The 20,947-nt window shown below is 39.7% G+C and overlaps 1 protein-coding gene across 1 annotated transcript; it reads left to right on the forward strand.

The window, feature by feature from the left end:
• The first annotated feature begins 23 nt into the window (after positions 1-23).
• On the forward strand, positions 24-17,233 carry LOC310965118 (hematopoietic progenitor cell antigen CD34). The gene is made up of 8 exons (XM_083938534.1): positions 24-204; positions 9,246-9,344; positions 9,527-9,738; positions 10,474-10,566; positions 12,219-12,339; positions 12,581-12,633; positions 13,916-14,065; positions 15,597-17,233. Exons 1-8 carry the CDS (start codon positions 120-122, stop codon positions 15,783-15,785), a joined length of 1,002 nt encoding a protein of 333 aa, XP_083794660.1. The 5' UTR covers positions 24-119; the 3' UTR covers positions 15,786-17,233.
• The last annotated feature ends 3,714 nt before the right edge of the window (positions 17,234-20,947 follow it).

Consider the following 20,947-nt stretch of genomic DNA (forward strand, 5'->3'; position numbering starts at 1 on the left):
GTGGTGCTTTATCCACCCTGTCCCGCTCTGGGTAAGAGGAAACCCTTAACTGCTCTGGCTCAACCAGCTTTACCTTTTTTCGCTCACACCCGCCGGACGTGTGCACGCTCAGGACAAGAATGGGAGCATCATCTGCACAGAGAGCAAACAGGCCCTGCAAAATGTTGGCTTTTGCAATGCTCATCATCGCTTCACTCTTACATGGTAAGTAGTTATAAATGCTTAATGAAAAGACGGTCAACTATTCAGAAGAGATCATACGGCCATCCACAAGGAGAGAGTGAGGGCCAGGAGGGGTGGGGTTGGGGTGGAGGAGTGTTTGTTTGAATGGTCTTTGAGTTAAATCCAGGTTTTAACCCTACAACCCTTTCACTCTCTGGAATGCTACCACACGATCTCCGTACTGGAAACAAATCTATAACATGTGAAACTTTATATGTTTTGAGAAGCGTTTGATGAAGAGGTTTTTTCCTCCAACATGCAAACAGAAAACATTACTTTGGAGTACACCTAGGCAAACAAAGGGAGCATTTTAGAGGGAATGGTTTTTATTTATCTGGAGGCACAGGGAAGTCTAAAATAAGGATTTGAAGTAAAGATCTCTATTCTGAAGCTTATTTACAGTATGCTGCCAAAATATAGCTGAATTATATCAAGGATTTCTTTCTTGTGTCTTATACAGTTTTAGATAGTTGTGAACCTTCCTCTGGTGCCATGTTTGCTATTTCATTGACTTGATTCACACAATCTTCAAGGACTTTGAGGAATGAGTGTATTTATATTTAGCTTTGTAATGTGAGACCTGTTGAAGCATGCGTGAGAGGAGGGTGTGGATTTTGGTTGTGAAATGTGGTTTTGCCAATATCGTAGGAGCTTTATTGAGGGCATCAGGGAGGAGTGATGGGGTTAAACTATGTGTAAAAAAAAAGCATGTGGCTCACATGGCTCAGCTCTGTATAGAGCAGAACTTGATATGTTGTCTGTACGAAAAACAAATCAACACCTTCACATTATCTTATCATTCTTGACCAATCAATAGGGTGCAGCCAACTCAGGTTGTGATTCTGATCACCAAAGTTTGCATAATGCGGTCTGTTTGAAATAAAAAACAAAAACAAACATATGATTTACTTTTTCCACAATCCAAGCCAGTTTTAAACTGAGTCAACATTAGTTCAAGTCAATTACAATTACTGAACTAATAAAAGAGGAATTCAAGACCCACCCAAAATTAAATAAGACAATAAACACTGTTTCTGTATTTCCAAATGTTCAAATATTGCTAGAGTACATATAAGCAGCAAGAGGTTGTTTCACCCGTATGTGTGATTGCATATGACTCTAGTTTTACCCAATTAATTGCCTGCCATGGCAGGCTGAAAATTTAGCAATGGATCACATGGTGAAAAGAAATATCAGTGGAACTTTTTAGATAGATGAGTTGTTTCATCCTTCCATAGCGACTGGGCTGAGTTCAAATAGAAAATAAACACAAAGCAAGACCAAGATGTCAAGAAAATAGAGCTGATAATAAATTAAAGCTATATTATCATCTCCAGTGCTCTGTGTTGTGGCTGGAAATGAACCACACTGCATTGCTTAATTTAAACCTTCTGTCTTGTTCATGGGATATAGCTTATGGTGGGAATGAGATCATCAGAAATGAGAAGGCAGCTGCATCTACAATAGAAACTGCCTGGACTTTATTTCAACCTATAGATTCTGAACCAGAGGCAGTAAAACTTTTATTCTGCTTCTGAGAAGAAAAATATAATTTTCTCTTGATGTGCACTATAATGTATATCTGCTCTGAAAATCAGAAGTTGCTAACACAAAGCAACTCTAAACGTATGACAAACCACAGTTGGGAAAATGTTACTTTTAAAAAAGACAACAGCTATGAAGAAGAGATGAGATGTAGTACAGATGGGAAACAGAGCAAAGACAAAGAAAACCACTTATGTTTAACTATATTTCAACAGCAGGTTAAATGACCTGTCGCCTGACTCAGACAAAAATCCCTGTTGTCTAGTCAACCCATGAGATGGGCAGAGCGCAGAGTTATGTAAGTAGAGGATAGATGGGCTTACTGTACTTTACTATGATGAGGTCACAGCGGATTCACAGATGTTAGTGAGCATAACAGTTACCCAGAAAACCTGGAGGGGGGTTGGGGTAGCAGAGGCTAAACAGGACATGATCAGAAACAGCCGGGGGAAAACCCCTGTTGAGAATGTTGAGCAGACTTCTTTTGGAAAGCAGTGAGATGCTCAGATGAAGCAATACAAAGCAACTGATAGTTTCTTAAATTTACTTTGTTGTCAGTGACACAACTGGAATGTTTCATGCGTGAAAGATTTCATTTTAAATACATGAAGACTCAACTTACAGCAATTTACATAATACAGTTTAGCTCTGTCTGTGCTGTGATGTGGTTTTGAGGAGGTTCTTTAGTTAAGCAACAAATTCTGACCAATCTCACTGCCAACCCCAGAGCATGTTATAATGTAAATCATTGTTTGTGCAGTATCCATTGAAGTAACGGATGCACAAAAGAATCAGAAACAATGTCAACAACAGAGCGTTCATCCCTCTCATGAAGAAGGTATGCACAGACTGAGCTGAGTCAGATCCGAATGGCAAGTGAGTCAGCAGTGGCAAGTAGACATCTGGACACAAACACCCACACTCACACATCACTTGGAAATAGTGTTTTTCATCCACTCCTAATAGGAGAAAGGCTGCTTTTCTACTCAGCGGAGTCATCTTTGAACTTTATCCAGCTTTTGTACTTTAAGTCTCAATTTACTCTGAGTATTCAATTACAATATGCCTTGATGTGATACAGCCAAACAAGCTGCTTTATTAAGCACCAGACAGTGCTGGTGTGTCATGAGAGAAGAAATCATCGCACAAAGTGCATTCTAGTTCGGCGTCTTAATGGCCTTTTAAGGTTGTTTTTCACTGCCACTCCTGGATATGTGTGCAAGTAATTACTCTGGTATAGAATGTTTGAGAGATATAGTATGTCTCGTATTATTTCTGTACAAAATCAATGTTGAGCCTCTGAGCTATTGACGCCCAGATCTGCCTCACTCTGCAACTGGATCCCCCACCTGCATACACTCAAACCAGACAGACTCATTCAAGGTAATGCGCAAGGCAGTGAAACTATAGCAGCCAATTGTGAGAGAATGTGTTGGGAGGAGGGGAGGTATAATGCTCACAATTGAAAGCATATGTCATGTTTCCTGATTGTGGTCCCCAGGAACAGGCGTCATGCTTTCGATAAGGGGCTGCATTGGCCTCAGGGTTGTGTTGGGTGAATGCTGCAGCTGGGCAGCGTTGGGTGAAGTAAGTGCTGCTTCTACGGGCCTGATTGAAACCATGAGATCCAGTTCCTGGCAAGAGAAGACTGGGCTGGGTTCTGCTATTAATTGCTGTGACAGGAAAGAGAGAGAGGGGAGGGGGGTGGGGGTGGGGGGGTGTCAAGATAGTTGGGGTCAGCAGTCTGTTGTTTCAAAGTGGGTAGAGTTGCAGAGCATGTTTAACCCTAAGGGACTGAGCTCCAATATCACATTCCTCAGCATGCTTTTAACTCTAAACTTCAGATTGTTCAAGATACGACTTAAGATATTAAATCATGAAAAAACACTGAACTAATGATGCCTTTGGTCAAGAAATGGGGCTAAAAGAAGATGGGGAAAAATAACATGGCACATGTTTATTTTTGCAATATATTTACATTTCACAATATAAAGTTCTGATTAACTTCTTGAGCTACATTTGAAAGATATTGAACCAAACTATGACATTTTCTTCTTGTTATATAGTGCATTTTGATAACACTGAGACAATCAATAGTACAATTATGGGAGGCCAGATTGACAATCTCAGAATTAAAAGGTATTCCAGAGTGATTACACTCATTGTTTCGTCTCCACCCTCAGTTCTGCCATCAGTTCAAAACCATGTTGGATTGAGAGTGAGAGGGAAGGAGTGGAGGGGGCGAGTGCCCTTGGATCATATTTCTATCCAATGGATGCCAGAGTGATGTCAGAGAACCTCTAATGAGGTACTTCGATTTACAAATTTGAGGCAGATTCAGAGGCAGCAGACAAAGGAAAATTACATATGATGGCACATGTTTGGCATTTTTGCAGTTTTTGTTCAGTATTACATTGCTCAGAAATGCTGAAATAATTGTATGCAATGTATTCAATGTATAGAAGGTATACAAACACATTAACAGAGAACACCTACTCTCCAATAACCAGTTCAAAATCCTACTTGAATACTACTCTAAAAACACAATGGTTTATAGAGTTAATTTATGTTGGTGATTGTTGACTTGCAAGTCCCAGAGTAGGGGAGTTATGAGACTAACATGCTGTCTGTGTTGCCCCTTCCCACAGACCCCACTCAATCAACACTATGCAAGACATCCACACATATCCTGCAGACGGATACATAAGGGATATTTGCAGGACATGTAGCCCTGAGAGAAAAGAGGAGACATGATGTCTTGAGAGTGTTTATAGAAGCTGTCTGGACAGACTCTCACACACTTAGTTAAAACAATTAGGACATCTACATTATAATTTAGAAGCAAAACATTGGTTCTTGGCACTGGTCAATGTTGCACACTTCACTTTTGGATAGAAATATCTGAAATACATTTTATGGCTTCATTTAGAGTTGGATTGTCTTGTTTTCCATTGAAAAGACTTTGCCACATGGTAACTATTGCGTGCTGCAAATGGCAGCAAGGGTGCTAGTAGAACCTCAATCATTGGGACTTTGACACAGTGATCCACAAATGTGTGCAGACCATTATCACCTCACCATGCCCCATTACACAGCACAGGATGTCCCCCAACAGAAGCAGGGAGATGCCGGGAGCCCAGGCGTGTAAGGCCTTATTTTTGGGGTCTGTCCCTCATGAACATGTAGCTCAGGGCTTCTCTGGACGCCAGGCTGGGACTAGAGGTCAAAACCATGGGAGCGTCTGTCAATTTATAACATTCAACAGATAGTTCATGTTTCATATATGACACACAATAGAGGGTGGTGCACAGTGAAAGACGCACAGTAGTTGCAGGTGAATGGCGTGCATTGTCTGCATTTAGAAGTGGGTGTGCAAAGTTGCTTAAATTTGAACTGTTTGAACTTAACATGAAAATCTTTCTCTCCAGTAGAGAAACTAGAAAACATCCAGTCAGAAAAGTACTTCATGTTTCAAGTCATTATGAGAGGCACAGGAGGCAAAGTTATGCAAAGAAGATCTTAATGCCTTAATGTGGAACTTGTGTTTAGCCATTACATATACAATGAAGCAAGCTCAAGAGACTAAATGCGGGCAAAGCTTCCTAGAGCTGAGGTAGAGAAATTAGCTGTTGCCATATGGCTCTTGGCATGTTGTTTTAGAATACACTATACAGTGTGGGAGGTGTGAGGGCTAAAGCCTACATTTCACTGTGCGTGACAGGGCGAGCGGACATGGAGAGTCGGGACAGAGGAGGGTGTTGCGCTGCAGGCTTGTCTTCTTCCAAAGCCTGCCACATTCCTCCATCCAGAGTCCCAAGAGATTGGGGGGTGCAGGGTGGAGCATTTTAAGACCGCAGCCGTCACTCAGAGGAATCTGGTGGGAAAATCTTCAACAGAGCAGTGAAGTCAGAGCCCCAGCGCTATAACATATGGAGTTAGGTCTGATTAGGTTTGTCGCGTTTGTGCAACGATAGCGAGACACACGCCTGATGACGGATATCTTGGCTGTTTTTTAACATTACACAAAAAGAAGGAATGAAAGACAAGTCTGTGTGGGTATTAGCGGTGATGCGAGGCTTTGGGGTTGTGATCATCTCTGATGAACATGTAATGGTTCAGTATAATCAGTTAATATTCACTTTTAGCTGTGGCTCCTATTGAGTGTGTGAGTGGAGGGTAGAGGGCAGGGAGGTGGTGATGGGTAGTGTGCTGACCCCACGCAGGGAGCAGGGCTGCAGCAAACACAGGAGACATCACTGTATCAATTTCAGCACGGGTCGAGGCTACAGTTTCACAGCAGAATTCTTCTGGTCTTGATACACAATAAAGAAATATTAGAAAAGCAGCAAGAATGCATGGTTGTTGTTTAACGAGCCTTGAAAAAGTACAGCTTTCCTGAAATGAATAATAGCCATAGTTTTAGGTCTACAATAAAAACAAAACAATAACAGGCAGTTAATCAGACCCTGCTGTCTCTGTAAATAATGGAGTTTTCTTTCCATCTGGGTTATGGTCTGTCAGATATGTTGTTTGTGTGCAAGGAGTGATGACTGGTCAGAGAGCTGGACACAGTTTACTGGCAATGTTGCAGAAAAAAGTCTGCATATTATTGTGTCTGATGCTAAACAAGCAAGTGTTTTGCTTTATGAAAATAAAGCAACCAGGGATTTACAAGTGTGCCTGAGGAGCTATGACATCATTAGCACAAGATGCACCAAAACGCAGTTGTTTTTTACAGTTTTGATCCTCTCCCTTTAAAAGGAAAGCAAATTAATTTCCAGTCATTCAGCACAATATCTCCCCAATATCCGATCAGAGACTGCCTGAAACGGTAACTGAAAACTAAACATACCCATCAGCCACAGCATCAATCTTTAGACTTTTTATTTTTATTTTTACAACACACAGTTTTACCCTCCAGTCTGCTACAAATCACCTGATGGTAGAAAGTGAACACAGAGCTGAACAACACTGCACTCTCACACTGCTGTGTGTCACATTTGTATGAGAAAACTGATTTATGCCCAACCATCTCACCCATTTTGAACCTCATCCTTTCCAGTAAAATAAACAGAAAGACCACACTGAGGAGGTTGAGGGATGGCAGCTGTATGCTACAGGCTGCTCTGCAGACAACCTCAACAAGGTTAGGCAGTCCTTGACCTGTTGCTTGTCCACACCTACACTAATACTACCTACTCCTAATGATAACTGGAGACGGGAAGGATAGTGAGACACGGCAACATTATGGCTGAATAGTGAAACTTGACCATGTTAACAAGAGAGCTTACTTTCTCTTTATTGTATGTTAAACATGAGTAAAGAAAGTGCAAAACTGCAGTCAGTGACTCTGGTGTGTTTTCCCATTTATTTTATTCATTTATTATTTAAACCAGTGACAAAGTGAAGACTTATTTCCCCTGTTTAGACACAGTGTGACAGACAACTGCAATGGATAGTTGCTAGCAGTCAAAGGACCTCCTAGGATATTGCTGCCCCACCTGCTAGCACAGCACACACAGTGTTTAGTCTGTACTTGTGGCACCTGTCTGTCACAATGATTTATTTAAGGAAGTCAGTGGGCATATGTTACAGTGCCACCACTGTGTGAATATATGCGCGTCATCTGTAAAGAAATCTTGTGATAGACGATCCACAAGGAGTCAAAAGGGTGTTAAACAAGTGCAAAACAACTCACATTGTACAAAGATGGCGAAAGGAGGTGAATGAACTGAATAAGTAAAAAAGAATGGTTAAAAAATGTGCTATGAACATTTGATAGTTTACATTTGTCTTATTTCTAAACCCAAGCAAATATCATCCCCAATTCAATCTCTATGCAAACAAAGTAGGAGTGGCAGCAATATTTAGTTCAATAGAGGGCAGCAAACTTGAATTACAAACCCAAAATAAATCACAAACTCAATCTGGCAACCACTGAGGAATCACATAGTGAGAAAGTGAGAAGTAATGAGATCTGCAGAGGTAAAGCATTATGAGAATGTTTCAAGAATGAGGTAATGCTGTTGTGAGAGCGAGAAATCTGGGTAAAAGGAAGGCATGCTGGGTATTCTGGTTTGACTCCTGCAACCCACCCTTGCAATTTGACCTGAGTAAATCAAAGGAATAAAGACCATGGCTCATTAGCTGTGTGACTGCAGGGTGTGGCAGTATATTTGTGGCAGCATATTTTACTAATTTGAACAGAGAATAAAAACGGGCCCTGAAAGTTATCCAGGTTATTAAAACTTTACAGATGACGTAATTTACAGCAGAAAGAACCTGACTAGAAATATCTTATCAAGACTTTGATTCAGTGTTGCAATTTATCAAGGACTACGACCTCAAAGTCATACCCTATATCCCTGAAAATGGAAAAAGGGTATAATGGCCAATTATATAATTCAAAAATTTGGAAAAAATTATGCTTTCAATGGCATCATTACCAGGTACCTTCTAGCAGTACATTTAAATAGGGCATTCAACTGGGTTGATGGAAAATCATTTCACTCACATTAAATATATATCAGCAACTGTTTTTGTATATCCCATTCGTGCTGACCCTAAAGTGAGTCACTGTGAAGGCAAAATCATCTGAAAAACCTCAGAGTGAGAAAGATTTAATTTCAAAGTAATTTACTTCATGACGTTATCCATGGATCGGAGCACATTAGTTATCTACTGCAATAAGATCTTTTGTCTAATCTTCCATCACTGTAGGTCACAAATAAATCTCACTGTACGCACTCCAAAGAGCTCTTACTATCCTCATGCATGAGCTCATGCATGAGGATAGTAATTGATGTTACCATAGCACAATGGTGAAAACTGCCAACCAGCTGAACTATGAGCTGCTACCTCAGATTGCAACTTTACTAAATCATGTCGGCAGAACTATAATGAGATGATGTGGGATAATAGCTCAGATCCTTCTGAGTAGCTGGAAATACAACATTTTAAACTGTGCTAGGAGGCAACAGCAAGTGAGCACTCAATCCAGAGAAAGGCAAGCTCTCCATTAGACTTTTTTTGCTGAATCTGTGATCACAGATTGTCCACTTTGGTACTTGTGTAGCTTTGTGCAAGTTACCAACATCACATTACAAGACGTCTGGATGCTCAATTTGAAAATGTTTCTGAATTTGTTGTGCAGAGTTGCCCTGTGCAGCTTTAAAAACATAAACCTCTTAAGAAGTGCATTTAAAAATGAAACAGAACATTTCACTGTGATTGAAAATGAATATCAATCTGTATAGTGTGAACTGTACCCTTCTGCTACACAGCAAACTTTTTTGTAATGGGGAACATTTGTAACTATTTGGCAAATCTAAGTCTTCCATCACACGAGTAAAGTGTTGATTTTAGATGGATTATTAATATAGTCACTGTGTTTGTTTCTAATATTAGACGATATCAATAAAACATATATTGTTTTTTCAAACAAATAATAATTAATATTAAGCCTTCTGATTTTACAGGAGTCGTGGCGCAGGAAGACGAAGTTGTCGCAGTGACAGCGCCTCCTTTGGAGGCAGAAGTACGAGGTGACATGATACCATTGGCAACTGAAGCTCCTGGTAAGAAATATTGCCAAACACTACCATTCAAAAAAAAATATTTTGTAGGTTTACTCTAAAGATGAAGATGTAGCTGAAATGACATCACTTTTCAGAATCAACCTCTGACCTACCAAGTTTCTGAAAGCCCATTCTGTTCAATATTTAACAAATTAACAATGTAAGTTGAATTGCATTTGCAGAGACAGACGATCCACAAATCTTGGTTTTCCCTACTATGGGACCTCTGGAAGTGACTGAACAGACTACAGCAGCAACGGCACAACCAACAACTGGACAAGAGGCAGCAGATGAGAAAACTGAGTTCACAGTTGAGGTTCATACTGATATCATCAAAATGGAACCAGAGACCCCAGCACCTGCCAGAGGCGACGGCCCCAGCAACAGACTAAAGGTAAGATGAAGTCCCTCCAGATCACTATGTTATACCGTACTGTAGATATAAGGTTTCTTTTTTGCAATATACAGTCTGGCTGTATCTGTAGGGTCACATTGAAATAAGTCTTGCATACACTGGCTTATCATCGTGGGATAACCGAAAACACTCTGGGTTGTTTGCATTTCTTTGAACCAACCATAATCTTGTCTGGCGGCGCCTGGATCTTGCAAAATAGATAGAGATAACAGAAAGGGCGCATGGCAGACAAACTGTCAGGCTTTATCACATCCCCAAAGCACCGCCATCTTTGATTGGTGTCCATGCCTCCTTCCATAGCCTTGATATAAAGATGGGAGACATGACAGCTCCCCAAAAGTGAAGCCTTGCATCTTGATGGCCCCCTAGTGGCTGGATGCAGTATGGATAATAAGTCTTGCAGCTTCCATGCTTTCCAAAGAGGTTTTCGGTAGATGTAGGTAGTTTTAATCACAACTTTAAGTTTTTCTGAGATGATCAAACAAGATTGTTTATGCTGTTTGTGGTGTATAGCTTTGGCATTGGATTTTTGAATGAAAACATAAAACTAAAGAATATGATTAAAGGGAGCGGGTCACAGGCATTTACTTATAAGTGTCCACATTATTAATTAATAATTCTGTATTCTGTTATTTAACATAGAGCAGGCATGAGTGGCATGGTAAGAAAGGGAAAGTCACAGCATAATAAAGGATTTTTATTTTCTCTCTGCAGCCGGTGCCACAGGATGATGTTGTCTGTGTCAGCAAAGAGGCAGTCCAAGACAAAAATGCTGTCAACCTAAAACTCAAGGCCTCCTCCAACTGCGTAAGTTCAGAAAACACCTCCCTCTGTCTGTTTATTTATCTACCTATAAGTGCCATGGAATAAAAGTCTGTTTGAGAGGCAGAACGTAAAGAAATAGGAAAGTTCCTTTGCTTCCAAACATTACATTAGTATTGAAGATAAAGCAGAGGGCAGTAAACAGTCTTACAGGGGCCATATGATTCTGTAGGGGTAAAACATATGTATGCATAAACCAACAAACTGCACTAGAAAGGAAGATAGTCTGTGGCTTGGTTTTGATGCCAGCCCGGTTGGCCATCAGCTTGTCAAACATAAACTCGACAGAAAATCCTTCTTTATTTAAGAGGCAGTGGCTCTTACGTCTCCACTGCCCATGAATCAGTAAAGCTAGAAAAAGAGCATTTCCATCCTTTTTAACATCTTATTCTTATGTGGGGGGTAAGAAAGTCCGTGAGATTTCTGTTGCATGTAAGCCAGAGCATGGATTGAGTTGTGAGGGCAGAGGGAGGGGAGCACAGCGGGTGGGCTCGCCGCTGCTGTAGAATGGGATGTATAGAGGCCTGAAGCCACAGCGTGGGTGTGTTTGTGTTTAGAAACACACATTCTTCAGAGTGTCAGGATAACATAGCGCATATGTGGAGGTTTGTATGGCTCTCATATAGCCTGAGCAGTAAATTAATTATTTAACATTTTAAAAATGTATAAACAGCTGTAAGCAGCAAAAATACACAACAGAGATATCTTTGTTTACTCACCATTCTTAAACAATCCAGACATATTTTAGAGTAATTCTGGGTTTGAGGTGGAGTTGAGCAGTCTCACAGCCTGGGGAAATAAGTTGATCTTTAGCTTGGTGGTATGGCAATGGATACTTATGCATTTCTTGCCCACTGTGAAAAAAGGCAGAGTTAAAAATTAGAACCAGCCGAATGTCGGTAAAATATGCAAGTGGCTGCTAGATTTGCTCCACTTTCAAGCCAAAAAAACAAAACAATGTTAATCTATTGAGTGGTTGGTAGATTTTAACCCCAGGCACAGTGACAGGAGGACAAAGTTAAATTCCATCCCTCGGAAGAGGGTATAGTCTTTCACTATCCTTTGAGCTCCATGCAGCCACCTCACCTCTCTGAGATAATAGAAACTAATGTCTGAGCGGTTTAATCACTTGGGGCGTGCACATCCAATACCAGTTTATCAATGTTTCCAGTCAGGATGCTTTCTATTGCTGCCCTGTAAAAGTTAACAACAACTTGGCTCAGGAATACCGCCTTCTTAAGTTCCTGAGCTTTCTTTAAACATAGATCAAATAAAAAGCTTTTTAAGACAAAGATTTCCAGATAAAGGCCACTGTGTCCTGTCCATCTAGCCATCTGTGCACTCCTAAACTGGTATCAAGGGCTCCCACTGTGTTGTAGATTGTGGTTTTGGGATCAGATTACATCAGGGAAAGGTAGTGATAGCCCTTATTGGATTAAAGACAAATAAAGATGAATAAACAGAGGATGAAGGGATCAGAGGTGGAGTGGAAGATTCAAGGCAATATTGAAGGCAGAAATGTCGTAGTGAGCTAATCATTTGGAATTAGCATTAAATGTCTTGAGCAATCTCAAATTTGACCAGTTGAACTGAAATAAAAAAAGTTCTGATTATCTTTAACTTTGGTGTCCTTGCAGAGAGACACCAAACTGAAGATTGAAAGTGTTCTGCAGGAGCTGTGTGGTGAAGACTGTAAGCTAGATATCTACCAGGAGGACAATTCCGATGAAATCCTTGTATCTGGGAAATACGTTGAAGGTCAGTATAACGTTCTGGTGGTAATTAATATCATGAAAAAAAATGAGCAATGCACATTGTTAAACCTCATAAGATGAAATCCCCTCTAAACCTCCATTAATATTGACTCCATTGCTCCAAACTTTAAAAGCAATTTACTTTATTGGCAGTTATGGATTATCGTCTTCATCACATACCATTTAGTTAAGTATGTAAAAGTAAATACATAAAATGTAATACAAAATCTTTTTTAAATTTGCAGATGATGTTGCAGGCATGGCTGACAAGTTCAACAATGACAACATCAAAGATATGGTACAGTACTACATATATATTGTATTGTAGAAATAGTCACATATGTTATAGTTATGTTATTTTTTTTCTTTAGTCAATTAGTCATTTTTATGCTTTTTTTCATGCTGAATGAGTTATTTCCAAGAAACTTATGAGCACATCTATGGCAAACACAAGTTTTAAAGTAGGGTGTTTGCATGATTATTTGAGGAGAAACTCAGTTTTACAGACCGTACAATTAAAGTAACCAACTGATTGGTCGACAACATCGTTTAGGTGTTAGTCAACTAAGAATTTTCTGTTTTAACCATGTCTTTGTAATAGTATTATATATATATAATTATTATTATATTATTATTATTATTATTATTATTATTATTATTATTATTATTATTATTATTATGTTAGTGGTATGACATTATATATATATATATATATTATAATATTATATAATATTTATATATATTATAAATGACTCAGTTCAGTTGGGAACTGCAGAGTCATGATTAGTTTTGTTACTGCGATTCTGCTCCAAATGCATTATGTTTTATATCTTTTCTATGGCCATGACCAAGGCAAGGACCAAGCTACAAGGTACTCAATGTCCAGCCAACATCAATCCATGAAGGGCCTGTAAAATACACATCCAACAGTAAAAAGTTACATCCACTGGTCCCGGCCAACATACTACGGAGAGAAAAAAACACCGCCTGAGTGTTTAGACTTTCACAAAGGCTTCAAGCTGCCAGGCAGTTTGTGTGACAAACAAAAAGCCCACAAACAATCCATTTGTCAGCTGCAAAACATTTTGCTCTACTACCTAGGGAACAGTCTTGGGTTATGGGTGTGCCTGTGACCCCCTCTGTCTCTTTGCATTCAACATGCACTGCATTTTCCCTTTTACTCCACCATATACTGAATAAACCTTTAAGTAACCTACCAGTGTTTCAGCCAAACAGTCGCTCTTCATTGTGTCCATACAGTCACTCAAATCTTTTTGTTTTGACACTGCCTTGAAGCCACAGGAAATACTGCCAATACATCTCCATAAACAGAGATGTTTCCTTTAACTTTCAGTCAAAAATAGAGAACAAACCAGATAAGATATCCTAGAACAATTACACACTATGTACACCTTAACATCTGCATTGAATCTTATTTTTTCCTACATGCCACATTCAGACTGCACAGAGCGTTTGATGATTTGTTAGGTTTGCTGGAGCTGCACTGAAATTCTGACTTGGCACAGACACAGAGTGTGAACACTAGACTCATGTTATATTGTTTTAATTTTTGTTATCAGACTGATGTAGAGGAGGCTGTTCCTCGTTGGGGGAAGAACTCTAAGTTGGTACTTGTTTCCTTGTTGCTGACTGGCCTGTTGCTGGCTGCACTGCTGGTAGCGGGTTATTACCTCAAGACCCACCGCAAGAACTCCAAAGGTGTCAGACTGGTGAGTAGATATCTCACGCTGTTAGTGCCTACTGAGGTTAAAATCTGTAGTTGTTTATACGTTTAATACAATTGTATTTCACATAGCATATATCATTGTTATTATCTTGTTTAAGATACATTTAAATGCAATCATGAGGCCAGCTATTAGATGAAGACCCTGGCCACCTTTAAAATAATTCCCACCTGGTCCAACATTTTCTTTCTACACTGTATTTTCCCCTAGTCTCGCAAGACTATCCTGATCTCGCAATCAGTTTGGTAACGGGCGGCGGAGAAAACTCAGAGAAGTTTCACCAGCTACCGAACCAACCAGCGTTGGTTTTGAGGCGGGTCGAAGTGTGACTGTTCAGTGTAAACAACATGGCGGCTTCCGCTAATGCTTTTTTCTCCAGGATCTCTTTTCTTGATTTCAGTTGGAATATGGACCGGGCGCCTGAAATTGTGCCTTTTATCCATAAAATTGTGTTACACAAACAGCAAATATCCTATACCTACATGTCGTTTACTTTCTGAGCTTTGCCTCGATGTTATTAGCATGTCATATGCATCGTTGATCTGATTGGTTGATTTGACCCGTATGTTGTGGTTGGACAGATGGTTTACCCAATCAGCAACCAGTATTTTCGCCACTTATCAAAAGATCTCCGAATGAGAGTTCTCAGATGGATATGCAGAGCAAATGCGAATGAATCCATCTGGTGGAGTCAGGTTCATTTTCCCTTCTTTCGGTGTTTAAAGTGTGAGTAAAGAAAAGCATCATGGGCTGGCATTAAAGCAACCATGTTCACTGACCTATGCTAAGATAATTGCCTCCAAAAGATCCAGTTAAATGAGGAAATTGTACACAGTGACTGTTTATTTGAAAAAAGTACACATGGATTTAAGGTCAAACGTATCGTCCAGTTAGTTCCTCACTCAAGGGAGGACATGCTTAACTCACATGTCACTTAACTCAAAGCAGCAATGAGGGCTTTCAGCTTTTTCTACTTCAATCCCATTGCCAGGGGGCTACAGATGGTTTTGGTTGTTTTTCGTCTTCTCCCAAGCTCATGATATCACTCCTGAAAGCGTTTACATATGGGGGCACACCCATATGATGGTTTGGATAGAACAGCTTGTTGAATTACCTCTACTTGGTGTCTTATTTTCTTTAACATGTTTCCGTCACAGGCATGAAAAAGCACTGAACCAAACTTAAAGCAAAGTCACTTACAAAAGGTTCATTTTTTTCAGTCAAAAGGAAAGTAAAATAACATGCATACATGCATATTATTATCCTCCCAACAGTAAAACTATTACCCAAACACTCCTGAGTGCACACACAGCTGAAACCCATAAACCTCATAAACAAAGAATGCATTTGTTTGTATTTGCACATCGCCCACAAAAACTAATTCATTTTCTACCACACACTTTCTTGCTTGTTTGCATGGCATATTTAAACAGTAAAATGAAGCTGGATGGTGTTAAATGTGTATTTCAAACCTGTATGAGCTATGAAGTTGGTGTTGTCTGTGTGCTTTCCTTAGGCTGAATCTTTCCAGGTGGATGAGGAGAACCAGGCCAACACGCTGGTGTCTGTGGCTCCCCTACCCCAGGAGCCCCTCGACAAGCTGACTGTCAATGGTGAGTCTCCACCAGAAAATGGGACCAACACCGCGCCTACCACTAACGGACATTCTGCCACGCAGACCCCAGTGGCTGACACAGAGATGTAAATCACAACACCCCTGACCTCCTGTTCTACCCATCACCCACTTGGACACAAAACCGAAAGCCCCACTGCTGCCTCAGAGACTGTCCACACACACTGAGACAAATCACAAATCCACCAAATACATTCACCTCCCCTCTTCCTCTACAGCACCTCTCGGGACAATGATGACAACCATGAAGTTCATGACTATGATGACGATAATGACAATGCCTGTAATGTGAAAAATTTGGGATCACCGGCGTATGCCGGTGTCAGGAGGAGCCTACATACACTATGTTTGGGACTAAGACTGCTCAGCAAGGCACTAACTGGGATTTGTTAGCTGCCCTGGCTTCAGTCTAGTTTTAATCATTGTAGAATCCCCAAATAATGCCAAAATGTGTGCTTTCAATTCCATAATGTTCTTATTTTGATCCATAATCGTGGTACAATGAAACCAATGAAGCCAGGCAGTTGAAAAAATACCAGCTTTTGTACTGATTTTTTTTTAAAACACTCACTGCTTGATTGTCTTGTTTTCTTCTTGATTCAGGAAATGTTTGCTAGCATGACATGGGCAAAAATTGAAGTGAATGAAAGAGTTGGCTATATTTTCTCATAGATTGTCAAATTGTAATAAAGAACAATTAACAACAATGTACAAACAAAGGTAAGATAGCAGGCAGCAAGCATGTTCTTTGGTTTTACTAGGGAATGAAATAATGCTTCCAAGCTATTCATAAATGTCAGCTGAAAAATATTAGTATTTGCCTCCATGCTTTAGACAGATGAACATAATGAACAACTGAACCTTGACAATTACTGACCTTTGGTCAAAGTTTAACAGGGATAGGTTGCAAAGTACATTTCTATTTTTGTGATAGTTTGGTGATTTGCATGATGACAGTGTATGTTTTTTTAAGTTTTTTTTTTTTTTTAACAAATTCAAACCTTTACTTTTCTCACTACTGGGCATGGCGAAGAGCAGCACCATTTTTAAATGCTTTTTCTGTACAAAAGTTTTCAAGATACAGAGATGGAAGACAAAATCACTGCCATGAAATGTCTACACAACATAAAGCAGGTTCAGCATTCCCAAGACCACCTGAATCTCCTTGTTGATATAAAACTGTTGTTTTTTTTTACGTCAGTGGTACACATTTTTTAGCTTTTCTTTAGAACAACTGGCTGCTTTCATAATGTACTGCATGTGTAAATAAGCCTGGTTTCTCTGTTAGTAGTATCTGTGCCTGACTCATAAACTGTGATTGTTGACAATATCTCTGTGGGCTGTCTTCAGTTTACCTATGTTGTACTTACTTGATTTATGAACAGAAACATTTAAATACATACATTCATCAAATATCCTCCAAACCATATACAATACTTCTAGCTGTACTCAGGAATGTACAATTGTACTGTATATCTAAGATCTGCGGTCTCTTAACATGAACTCATGGCCACGGGAAGTGGGGGTGCGAGGGAGATTTTTAAAAAATGTATTAAAAATATTTTGTACAATTTATTTTGTATGAATATTTTGAAAAATGATTTTGACACACGTAGGCTATTACATGTATTTTGGATTTTAATTTGATTATTAAGAGGCCTATTCAATACAGGTACACGGATGTTACGTTGTCAACGGCAGGGGTACTTGATTGTGGTCGCTGAGTAAAGAGGTTTCCCGCTCGTTCCATGCAGCAAACATCCATGGCAGCAGCAGACAAGCAAATTTACAGTCTAATGACAGAACAAGGGGGGAAATGCATTTCAGATTTTTTGGGAAAACCATCACCGATGAAGAAGAACAATAGTACAGCAACCACGACAACAGTAAGCAGCCGGAGTGAGGAGACTGTCCGCCTGCCTCTGCTTGCAGTTGCACCGGCAGGACCAGCCCACCCTCAACCCAGCCTAACGTGATTGGATTAGACAAGCTTTTCCAGCCAACATCCAGTTTCTAACTGAGCCATATTTTCAGAGACAGAAAAACTGATCAAGTTATGTCTGTGCCTACCCATCTCTGTGGCCTCATCCGAGTGCAGTTTCTCCGCCTTACGTCTTTTGAAGACATGGGTACACAGCACCATGACCCAGAAAAGACTCCCACACCTTTCGCTGATGCCTGCCCACACAGACATTCTCATCAACTCCCTGGGCATTCGTCCTCTCATGAGAGACTTTATCTCCATGACCCCAGAGCGCACCTCGACATTTTTCCTGTAACCATGGCTCCCTGCCTGTAGCACAAAGAAAGGGCATGGTGCCACCGCACACTTTTGTACTGTATCTATTCATGCAGTTTAACGTCACACTATACTATTTTTGCAAGGTGGTGGGAATGGAGTTGGAGAGTGTTATTTTGGTCCTGTGTTCTTTGCGTAATGGATGTGGAGAACTGTTTAATAACTTGCTTAAATAGACATTATTTCCTTGTGATGTGCGTAAAAGAATTTTGGAGCTAATAGAGTCAATCTAGTCAATCAATCAAATAGTCAATCTATTTCTTTTTAAAATGTATTTTAAATAGGCCTATAGGCTCAAAGGTTTTTTATTTAAAAAAAATAAAAAATAAAAAATATTTCACAGCACCCCCTGTTCAAAATTACTTCCAGCGGCCCCGAGCCACTCAATATCTGTTGTCCACCCTCTAAATATATAGATGTGAAGTACTGCATACTTGCATGGCCAGTGAAACACAGCTGCTAAACAGTTCCCTCCACCAAAAACAATAGAAACGACCTATCATGCGCTCTTGATTATGCATGCATTAGTATGATAAAAATGATTGTTTACTATTGAGCTTGTTTTTGAAATAGACACATGGACTTGACTGTCACTCTCAAAACTGAATATAAATGACTTACATTATATAAAGCAAAGACATTTTAAGGAATAATAGAATTATTCTATAATAATACTGGTACAAGAAAACTCTTTTTTCTATGATTAAAAGGTTACATTATCCATTGTTTTCAGTCATAGTTTCTATTGAAATGCAAATCAATTTTTTGACTCTGGAGCAAAAGATAGCCCAAAGATCTAAAGCCTGAATCTGGTTGGTTTGAATGTTCATCATGAAAAAGAAAATTTAGTATTCAAAAAAATACCATTAGCAATATGCTTCAGTGAAGTGGAGTAATGGTGATTTCCATGTACAGTAGAGGAAAGAGACACTCTCAACAAAACACACACAATTTTAAGTAACTTTACTCTATATTTTCTGGCCTATTTATGGGGAATAGCACTGATACGATTTAACGTCAGTGACAAACAAAGTCTTTAATGCTGATTGGTCTCGTCTGATCAATACCAGATACAGTACATTTAATAAGGCCAGTATCAACACCAATCCTGCAACTTGGATTGGTTGCAACACAAGAAACCTCAGTTTGCTTAAGTTCTATATAACAAAACTACTTTGATAGTTTAGGTTAAAGTTAAAGTTCATTTGTTGCATAACTTCAGGTGTGTATCAAAGTACGTATGCAAGTTAAAGTTCTGTATTTATTTGAGTCGTCCATCCCTCCTCCTCCCTACACCTACTTTGATCCACTTTTTGCTACGCCTGATTTCTTCTTTTGCTCCTATCATGATTACTACAACTGCTAGAGGTCACCACCACAATAAACATAAATGTGGGTCATAATAAGCTGCTTGTACAAACAACTTATGGGGTCATCATTTGGTGGAGGACAGTCTCAGAAAAATATGGTGTCTTTTTCATTATCTCATGTAAATGGGTAGGACAGATGTTTGGAAATGGAAAGGTCATTTGCAAACAAATTTAAGGCAATCGATACTTCCCATTAAGGCTTATTTAGGAACATTTGACTGCCCCCAATTTACATCGGTACACCTATGTGTGTCTTCCTGAGTATTTTTAAAACAGCCTGGGATACACTGTAATTAGGCGCTTGTTGCTCCTTCAAGTGTTATAAAGACCCTTGAAAGGATGAGAAGGGAACAGAAGGCTACCTCAACATCAACTCAATATTAAGAAAAGTGCTCTCAGGTTTCTCATTCTCACATGGCTTGTCATGGTGGCCCCTGTGCGTCGTGTAACTTTGTCGCCAAAAGAAAGACATGGTCAGACGCCAAAGAATACTGCGGAGAGCATTACACTGATCTGCCTTCAATCAACAACCAAGAAGAAGATGAAAACCTATTCACAATTTTGCCACCCACCGAGTGGTATATGGTCTGGCTTGGTCTCCACAAAGATGTTGATGATAAGTGGAAGTGGTCAGGAGGGACAGATGAGTTGTTCTTCAACTGGTCAGCTGAACAGAACCACAGTGAAGAGGACAGATGTGTGTAACAAGGAAGAAAAGGCTGGCGCATAGTGTTCTCATAGCATCATGGTTTTGGAGAAAGAAAACAAGACAAGGGAGGAGGCGGGGAATCACTGCCGTGACCAGCACACTGATCTGGTCAGCCTGTCTTTTGAATCGGTTCTGGTTCAAACCCTGCAGACTAGCAAGGAATCCCAGACAGTGCACGTGTGGACCGGTCTGCGTAACCATGCTGACAGCTGGCTGTGCGTGAATTGGGACGATATGAGGTACCAGAACTGTAGCGAAGGGGGGATACCACAATGCCCTGGCTGGAGTCACCATTGTGGGAAAGCACTGGGAAAGTCTGAACTGTACAGAAAAACTCCCCTTTGTCTGCTATTAAAACACTTTAGTATATCTTGTTTTGAATAAAAGATTAAAGAGAATGTTCTTGGGCAAGAACATTAGGATACGCTAGTATTTACCACTTGAAGAGAAAAGTAATGAAGGTAGTATGATGTAAATGTGAAGAAAAGATGTGATACTAATAATACACCAATTATTTCTATAAACCATTAGAAAGAGCTTGAACTGTTCTTCATAGATAGACATTTTAAATTGTTGTGACGTGATTTTGATTCAACTGTACCCTGTGTTATGCATGTTGACTGGTAAATTATTTAATATAAATAATTAAACAGCTTTATTCCAGGTCACTCTTGTTATAGCACATATATTTCCAAAGACATATTCAATTGTGTCCATATTCAGTACAAAAAGATATTGTGTTCATGAAAGCCAATGTGTTTTTATTTTAAGACATGATAAATAAAGGAAAGATAAACATCTGCTATCTGGTTCAGTGATTGACTGATAGGAAGTCTGGTTGTCTACTATCCAAAAA

The sequence above is a fragment of the Echiichthys vipera genome (genome assembly GCF_963691815.1).
Source record: "Echiichthys vipera genome assembly, chromosome: X".
NCBI classification, from domain to species: domain Eukaryota; kingdom Metazoa; phylum Chordata; class Actinopteri; order Perciformes; family Trachinidae; genus Echiichthys; species Echiichthys vipera.

Bases quoted from the DNA above. Each gene is read 5' to 3' on its own strand.
- LOC310965118 (XM_083938534.1), top strand. From the start codon at position 120: ATGGGAGCATCATCTGCACAGAGAGCAAACAGGCCCTGCAAAATGTTG. The intron at 205-9,245 runs GTAAGTAGTTAT...CTGATTTTACAG, and splicing joins CATCGCTTCACTCTTACATG to GAGTCGTGGCGCAGGAAGAC. The intron at 9,345-9,526 runs GTAAGAAATATT...TTGCATTTGCAG, and splicing joins ATTGGCAACTGAAGCTCCTG to AGACAGACGATCCACAAATC.